This window comes from Fragaria vesca, linkage group LG6, assembly GCF_000184155.1.
Source record: "Fragaria vesca subsp. vesca linkage group LG6, FraVesHawaii_1.0, whole genome shotgun sequence".
Lineage (NCBI taxonomy): Eukaryota > Viridiplantae > Streptophyta > Magnoliopsida > Rosales > Rosaceae > Fragaria > Fragaria vesca.
The window spans coordinates 34255873-34265622 of record NC_020496.1 but is presented as its reverse complement, the minus strand read 5'-3'; the positions used below and the strand labels follow the sequence as shown (position 1 = coordinate 34265622).

The 9750-nt window shown below is 36.4% G+C and overlaps 1 protein-coding gene across 1 annotated transcript in view; it reads right to left on the bottom strand.

The window, feature by feature from the left end:
- The window catches only part of LOC101304411 (L-type lectin-domain containing receptor kinase IX.1-like), a 68221-nt gene that overhangs the window by 17483 nt on the left and 40988 nt on the right, over positions 1–9750 (bottom strand). Inside the window, exons 3-4 of the mRNA XM_004306177.1 lie at positions 6211–6239; positions 5070–5080 (exon numbers count right to left, since the gene is read on the bottom strand). Coding sequence (XP_004306225.1) covers positions 5070–5080; positions 6211–6239 — 40 coding nt within the window. The remainder of the gene's footprint in view (positions 1–5069; positions 5081–6210; positions 6240–9750) is intronic.

Here is a 9750-nt window from a genome sequence, read left to right as displayed (position 1 = left end):
GGTTCTCAGGGTGAGGCCGGCGGCGTTGGATCCGGGACGGAGAGAGCTTTCTGAGGATATCAAATTCCGGAGGAGGACAGTCGGAATTTGGTCGGAATCGGGAAAAATAAGGCTGCCCGATTTTAGGGTTTGGTTTTTTAGGGTTTAGAAAAAAATGGTGGGCTATTGGCTCTAGGGTTAGAGCAAAGTGCATGATAACGTGATGAAGGATTAATGGTAGAGACAAAGAAATAGCAAGAGAATCATCATCTTATTCATTGATAGGAGCCCTTTATATAGGAAATTACACAATACCAATATGGTAAGGATATGAATATATAGATCTAGTCTAACTACATATCCTATTGGCATAAGGCCAAGGCACACATAGAGAATATCCTAGAACAAAAAGATTATTTTAACACATAAATTGTCACCGACCCTATTAAAAAAAAAATTAGTCCCTAACAATTGAAACAAAGCAGTGATAAGTCCTCTACAATATAAAAACTAAGAAGGTGTTATTTTATTTTTTTTTAACTCAAAGACAATTTTGTCAAGTAGAGGGTACAATACAAATCAATCTGTTGTCATGCGTACAGAGGACAAACAAGATCATAAGATTTGTATGAGGGTTGTATCCTCATTTATATTTCAAGTGAGCCTACAATCTAATAGAAAATAGATTATAGGCTAAGATCCCACCTAGAAAACTAAAAAAAGACTAATAGAAAAATAGACTCATAACGCCAAGACGCCATGAGGCATAAAAAAGTTTTTAGGCACAAAAGTGCATAGAGTCCTAATGAAATGAACTTATTGTAATAGAAAACTATAAATTAAAAAGGGTAAAAGTTATAAATGGTCATTGTGGTTTAGGGTCATGGTTATGTTTGCCACCGTGGTTTAAAAATGATTAATTTTGGTTCTCGTGTTTTATATATCGACTAATCATAGTCAATGAAAACATTTTGTCTAACACCGTTAGTAAGGTTCTCACGCCGACATCATATGATGAGATAATTATGTCTTATACATTCCTTATCAAACAAAAAAAATAACAGTTAAATAAAATTATAAGGAAAATGAAAAAATAAAATACTAAGAATAAGGAAGAACTCCCAGAACCTAGGCATAATTGCCATGGCGTATTAAAAGAATTTCTTTCTTCATCTTATCCTTGTTTCTTTGTCTTGTTGATCAAATTAATCATAATAGTTGACCCTTTTACAAATTGCTAAAGTTTTGTATGAAATTGATGGAGAAGAAGAATATCGAATACTAGAATCAAACCAAGCCATATAAAATTTTAAATTTAATGTCATTTTTGCACTTTGATAGATGAAAAATAGTTTTTCTGGAATAAATCATGCTGCTGATTAACTTTATTCTGATTGTGGGTGTTAGAATTATGGTTATTTTCATTCATTATTTTCTAGACAAATTGCCTCAACATGTGATGCGCACATGCGTGCCTCACTAACGGTGTTAGAGAAAATGTTATCATTAAACTATTATTAATCGATATATAAAACACGGGGACCAAAATTAATCATTTTTAAACCACGGTGGTGAAGGTAACCATGACCCCAAACCACGATGACCATTTATAACTTTTACCCAACTAAAAAAGCAGCCCAAAGCCCAAAAAGAAATTAAATCTAAACCCAAAACAGTTGACCTAGCCCAACTTTCTTTCACAATTGCAGGAAAGACATGAAAGATGAACACCGTAGCCGTCGCTACCGTGAGATGAAGTTGCCTTCGTGAGATGTCACCATCGTGAGACGCCACCGCCTTGTTCCGCGTAACCACAAGCACACCCCGGAGAGAAGAAACTCCATCGTCGCCACGAACTTAGAGACCTTAGAGACCAAACAACATCTCCACCAAACCAAAAACTCCTCCCATGAATAAACAAGGACGAAGATGGAATCGGGAAGATGAAACCAGGTATGCTCCTCGAGTCCATGGTGTCATACCTCCAACCTGATATGAAAAGCCACACTAATCAAAAGTCGTTAAGAACTTTTGACCAATTACCTCTCAAAGCATTTGGTTGCTGACATATCCTTCATCCGGCAACAAAGTCATACGGCTTCAGCAGATCTAGAGACCCACCTAACTTTAGATCGCCGCCGAATGAGGGTGGGATTTTTGTGGTTGGCTGTCGACTTAGAGAGGGAGAGAGAGAGAGAGCTTTAGGGTTTCTAGGTTTTTACTAAGAAGGTGTTATAGGTAGCTAATATAGTATCGAATGTATAAAAAAAATTGTTTGGTCAACATATAAAATTCAAGGGTTGCATGTGACTTGGTCTTTTTGAGATTATATAGCTATGTGGATGATACTTTTATGAGATTGGTTAGAACAAGTTTTATTTAATTTAGAAATGAATAATCTTATTCACCAAAACAGAGACGAATAATCTTGAGTTTTAAGGGCTAAAAACAAGTGAATACATGTCTTAATACAATAAAATTATTAAAATAAATGAGATATGCAACAACGGGTATTGGAAAGCAAATCTGCTGTGCCCAAAAACCCAGTGCCAATTCAAACCTATGCCACCTACCACATTTGGACACATGTTCCCTACTTAAACAGACTTAAACTCTGTTAATTATATCATTATCTTCTAATAAAAAATAACAAAATTTTAATTAAGGATTAAGACAAACCCAAGTTTGGCTCTACCTCTTCCCTGTTTATTTTCTTTCTTCTTTCTCTGCATCTCTCTCCCACAAAAGCCAGTTTCTCCACTCCAACGACATACTACTGTGGATTTCTTTTCTGGTTCGTAAACTCATCCTAATTTTCTAATTTATGGTCGTCATCTATTTTGGCCTTACGAATGAGAGATACGATTGCGAATTTGCGATGAGAGGAACTGAAAAGGTATTACGACGAAGAGGATAGTTTAGTTTTCACATAGATGACTAATTACGAATGGAATTGAACTTGTGTTTAATTGACGTAGTGAGTTCCTGGGCATTTTGTTTATGGGTTAAAGAATCATGATTTTGACGATTTATGATTGGAATTGGTTGGGACGAAGATTAGGTGTTCGAGAGAAATACTGGGTTTTGTGGGAGAGAATCGCAGAGAATAAACAAGAGGAAGAGGTAGAGTCAAACTTGGGTTTCTCTTAATCCTTAATTAGAATTTTGTTATTTTTTATTAGAAGATAATGATATAGTTAACAGAGTTTAAGTCTGTTTAAGTTGGGGACATGTGTCCAAATATGATAGGTGGCACAGGTTTAGCACTAGGTTTTTGGCCACAGCAGATTTGCTTCTCGGGTATTGAGAGAAGAAGAGGAAAAACAAACAATGAACAAAAGCGATTATTGGCTTGAGATTTTCTTCAAGGTTGAACAATCCCATCACTCAAAGCACACCGGCAAACAAAGAAAACTTGAGATTGACTAAGAAGGGTATTATTTATTATGGAATTTGAATAAAGAGAACAGTAGCTGGTGGAGTGAATGATCAAGAAGGCAACATGACCAAAATTATAGAGATTTAAGTTGTGTTAGAAGTTGAATGCTCATGGAAGAAATGTTTCTTGTACGAAGAATAACATATTCATATATATATATATATATATATATATATATATATATATATATATATACAGCCTTTCTCGGCTGCAGACGTCCGCACCAACGGTTTTGGTGCGGATTTCCATTTTTGCACCACTTTCCGATCGAATTTCCTCATCTCCACTGTCTAGTATCTAGATCATATTGTGTAGATCATCTCTGCAAAATTTCAGCCAATTTGGTGATCGTTAAGGCCCTCAAACTTGAGTTTTTCTGGTATGAACACAACCGGACAGAATTTAGTCGGTCCATTTGTTTTTCGAGTTTGAGGGCCTTAACGATCACTAAATTGGCTAAAATTTTGCAGAGATGATCTACACAATATTATCTAGATACTAGACGGTGGAGATGAGGAAATTCGATCGAAAAATAGTGCAAAAATAGAAATCCGCACAAAAAAATTAGTGCGGACGTCCGCAGCTGAGAAAATCCGTGTATATATATATATATATCTCTAATAAAAGGACTAAATTTAAATGCATGTTGTCTCTAATTTAGTCCTTTTATTAGACATATCACCAAATTTAGTCCTTTTATTAGATATATATATATAATTAGATATATATATATCTAATAAAAAGACTAAATTTAAATGCATGTTGTCTCTTTGGTGCCCCAAATGGACAACTTGTCCTCGCTAAGCCAGTTGACGACTTGACGTGAAAAGCACAATGCTGTTTATTAGTTTTTACAAGGTGAGATCTATATGAGAAGTGGCCACTCCATTGTCAACTTTAGGATGTTTCTTCTTGACTCACCATAAAACCATTTGACAGGGTTCGCTACTTTGCCTTCGACCAAAACCAATGCAATTGCATCTCCACACTCTACTACAATAAGAAAATATAACTAGAATTGAAATTTGTTTAGTTCTTCTGGTCTAAAGTCGACATCTGTTTAGTTTTTGTGGTTTTATTTTAATCTGAATAGTTCTTAAAGTCATGTTTTTTCATCCAAATAGTCTTTCCGATTCATTTTCTCAGTTAAAGGCCATAAGGACTATTTGGATGAAAAATCATGACTTCAAGGACTATTCAGATTAAATAAAAACATAAGAAAATATAACTAGCATTGAAATTTGTTTAGTTCTTTCAGGTCTGAAGTCGACATCTGTGTAGTCCTTGTGGTTTTATTTTAATCTAAATAGTTCTTAAAGTCATGTTTTTTCATCCAAATAGTCTTTCCGATTTATTTTCTCAGTTAAAGGCCATAAGGACTATTTGGATGAAAAATCATGACTTCAAGGACTATTCAGAGTAAAATAAAAACATAAGGACTATTTAGATGAAAAATCGTGACTTTAAGGACTATTCAGATTAAAATAAAACTATCAAGACTAAACAGATATCGACTTCAAACCACAAAAACTATACAATATTTTACCTATATAACTAACAAATGAATACAACATATCGAACAGCAGCGGCAAGAATAAGATAAGTGAGTGTCGACCTTGGCAGATTTAGAAAACACCTGCAAGGAGTAGACCGATATACCCACTTTCAAGTTTGAAACCAGCAATAGCTTATTCAAAAATACACCATATATACAGTATATAGATTAAAACAACCAATCAACCATAGGTGAACATGTTGCAGCACAATGCTAGAAAATGTAAGCCTCGATCACATTAGTAGAACCCAACCCGGCCCGGCCATGATCAACACAGCGAAACCCCTGTACTCGTACACCAGCATATATATCAACATACCAGAAACTTCATTCAGCCACCATTTCACTTGAAGTAGCAAGCACGAAGTTAAAAATTTTTCCTTTAATTTGCAGCGCGCCCTTCATGATAAGAATAAAGGAAACCATCTTCATCAATCATCAAACGGTACCAATATAAGGGAATCCTAACTCATTAATTAAGATATGTACTGATTGACCATCGATCGGATAGGAAGGAGTTTGATATATACCGAACCAAATCATTTGAAGCTAAGCCTAAATTTGACATTGGAGATGGTATGTTGGTATCGTCTGAAACTCTGAAAGTAAGAAGGCCATCCGGTCCATATAAGCTCAAAGACTGAAACTGGCAATGCTTAGTACAGACACAAAGCAACAAGGAGCTATATATACATGGATCGGAGTTGACAAATGATCGACAAGGAATGGATGAGACTACCGCGAATGACACTGAAAAGCAGGAATGATCAGGTAAATACGTACATTCTCCATTTGGTGGTTGGGCGACCAGATTTCACTAATTCGTTATTCACTAGTAATTATACTTTAATTTCAACAAAAAAAAATTATTAGTAATTATTATTTTTATACTTTTTGTTTAACGTTAACCTAATTATGTCTTAGATAAGCACGACACGAATCCGGTAAGAATTTGAAAACCCAGTTCTATACAAACACTTAATTGATACCCAGTAATCCTGTTACTCCTGAAACTTCTATATAACAAGCAAATTTCGGAGTATGTAGCTACAAAGGCCCTTCATATTGTTTACATGAACAGATGAACTATGTATCACTAGCTAGTTTCTTTCAATGGAGTCAAACTATCAAGAAGCCCCTACATTCTTTGAAGATCCGGTTGATGTTTATTTCCATTTTCTTCCACCTGGTTATCGCTTTGCCCCTACTGATGCAGAGCTGATCATATATTACTTACAGAAAAAGATTTTGAAGCAGGAACCACCCCTTAACAAGATTCGTGAAATCGATATTTATCTATACCATCCTCAATACCTTGCTGGTTAGTCCGTACTCTCTCTCTTTCTCCTCTAGACCGAGTTCTTGTTCTTTTTAATTTTACAAGTCGCAAGGTTACATTGTCCCTCTGCTTTTATATAGTTTAGAGTTCTTATTGTTCTTGCAAATTAATCTATACTTCGTCGAAGAACAATATTCTTGGTCAATGCATGGTTACTAACCCTGCAGGTTAGGTAAATTCACCAATTCAATCTTTTTTTAATTTCTTTTGAGTTTCGCCATTAAAATCAGAGAGAAACCAAATTATCTATTGAAAGATATAATATATAAAATAAAAGCTCAGAATCGATATTTTTGCCTATTAAAATGTACGTATAGAGACACAATCCAACAGAGATGGAGAAAGAGAATGGTACTTTTTCACTCCCAGAGAGCGAAAGTACCTCCATGGTTCACGGCCAAATCGAACACAACGCTCCGGGAATGGATTCTGGAAGGTAACTGGAAAAGATGAAGTCATTACTTCAGCTGCTGGTGAAAGAATTGGATTCAAAAATACTCTTGATTACTTTGAAGGGACACATTCAGAGAACCAAAAGACCAAATGGAAAATGCACGAATATAGACTGAAAAAATCAGAGAGAGATGAAGAGATTGCTCCTTCAAATAACGAAAAAGCTCAACGTGACATGAAGGTATGTAACTTCACGTACTCATTAACTTGACCGCAAGTTATATAGCCTATATATGTATATTATACATCTCCCTTCTAATATACGTATTTTTTCGATTTCTTCTTCTTTTTCTTTTGTAGTTAGATGATTGTGTTTTGTGTAAGATTTACACAAGTAACAGATGCAAGGTCGGGAAAATAATCAAGAGAAGCAAGAGTACTTCTGCAAAGAGATCATTCAATTCTGATCCAAATAGAGATGTTCAACATGAATACCAAGATCAAGATTGTGGCGCTCATCCTTCAGGACCCGTCAACAACTTCAGTAATCAAACCAATACATACGACATTATGCTAAGTTCTTTGGAAGAGGAAGTCAGAGCCTTTGATCATTGGCTAGCTAATGAAACAGCCACGAAGAAGCGTATAGAGTGATGATGTACCTGCTGGAATTAATAGAACAGTCTTTTTACATGCCGGATGATACTCTAGGTGATGACAAAGTTCTTCAAGATCAGTCATAAACCCTAAACCCTATGATCCCACTCACTTTAGTTTTTGTGTGATTATTGGTAGCTAGATAGAAGAGTTTATGGTAATTAGTTAGATACTAATTCAATATTTTATTCTATGTTTGATTGGTTTACGTGTGATTTACCATGAGAACTTGTCCACGTACAGTAATATATATCCTTTTGAAGATTTCCCACCGTTCTTTAATAATTACCCAAGAATTCGATCCTCGTAATCAAGGAATGAGGATTCATCCAATCCAAGGATGCCAATGTTGTTGGCTTTCATTTTGAATTATAGGTCGGGCTAGGCCAGAGTTTGATTGGTTTCCATACCAAAATATGCATGTCTTCGCCGTGAGTACTTACAATAAGATATCAAATCACCTAAAAAGCCAACTTCATATGAGCTTCCTCCTTTTTCCAGCTTAATGATTCACATAAGTCTAAAACCACCTATAATGAAATGCTCTCAAGCATCTAAGTCTCAGACTCTCCATCGGTTTTGCTACGAGAAACTAGGACAATTTCCTCTCACTGTCTCACGCCCTAGCCAGCGCAACCTCCAAGACCCTAGAACTGAGCGCTGCTTGCTGCTGTTTCCTCCACCCCATCAAGGCATCAACATCTCTTATCAGTTTTTGTGGAAAAACCAAACACAAAGATGCGGAAGCTTTTCTGATATTTCTTCTTAGTATATGAGACTTTACAGATCTGCACTACATATAGGAGACTGAGATGAAAACAAATCTCCTTTTCCTTTACAGACTCTTACACCCAAACCCTCTCTTGAAGCAGACAACAAGGACATAAGAATAAGCTATAAAGAGAAGCTATACAAGTAAAGTACAAAGTAAAAGATAAAGTGTACAGTAATAGGAACAGCTGGAAATCCTAAGAATAATAGCCAGAACCCCAGCCATACTTCCAGAGTACAAATCATGCTTCAACTTCCAATACTCCCCCTCAAGCTGGATCAAGAGGATTCATTGAGCCAAGCTTGCCCAAGAGTCGATGAAATTGAGCAGCGGAAATAGATTTGGTAAAGATGTCAGCCAATTGATCTTGACTGTGAGTGTAATGTGTATCAATAACCTTGGACTGAACTTGAGCTCGTATATAATGACAATCGACCTCTATATGCTTAGTTCTCTCATGAAAGACAGGATTAGAGGCAATGTGCATTGCAGCTTGATTATCACAATAAAGGGACATGGGTTGACTGCTAGGGGATCCCAAGTCAGACAGCAATCCCTTCAGCCAAATAAGCTCACAAGCAGTGGAAGTCATAGCTCGATATTCAGCTTCGGCACTAGAACGGGCAACAACAGTTTGTTTCTTGCTTCTCCAACTGACCAAGTTACCACCTACAAAGGTACAAAAACCTGTAGTGGACTTACGATCAAGAGAATTTCCTGCCCAATCAACATCTGTGTAGCCTAAGATGTCAGTATGACCATTGTTTTTCAACAAAATACCTCTACCAGCAGAGCCTTTAAGATAACGAAGAATTCTCTTAACAATGCGAAGATGAGCTTGAGTAGGAGCTTGCATAAATTGACTAACAATACTCACAGCAAAAGTAATGTCTGGCCGAGTGATTGTAAGGTAATTAACTTACCAACCAGCCTTTGATAAGAGGTCACATCAGAGAGAAAAGGACTTAAAGTATCAAACTGAAGCTTGCTGTCCAGAGGAGTGCTGGCAGGCTTGCTATCCCACTTATTGTCAAGGGGAGTGCTAGTAGGCTTGCTGTCCCACAACTCTGACTCTTTCAGCAAATCAAGAACATACTTCCTTTGATTTAGAAACAATCCTTTATGAGAAGTAGCCATTTCTATACCAAGGAAGTACTTAAGACGTCCCAAATCCTTAATAGCAAACTTGCAACGAAGAGAGTGCTTGAGAACATTAATCTCTTCTAGATTATCACCTGTCACAATTAAATCATCAACATAAATAAGCACCACAAGCTTACTTGTTGAACCAATTCGAACAAATAATGAGGAATCTGCATTGCTGCTATGAAAACCAACTTCTTCAAGCACAGAACTAAGCTTGGCATACCAAGCTCGAGGAGATTGTTTCAAGCCGTAAATGGCTTTGTGAAGTTTGCATACCATATTAGGATCAGAAGATTGAGGGTGACCAGGAGGCAATTTCATATAAACCTCCTCTTCAAGATCACCATGTAGAAAAGCATTCTTCACATCCATTTGAAAAAGAGGCCAACCATGATTCACAGCAACCGAAAGAAGAACCCTAACAATACTCATTTTTGCAACAGGAGCAAAGGTTTCTTTGTAATCAACTC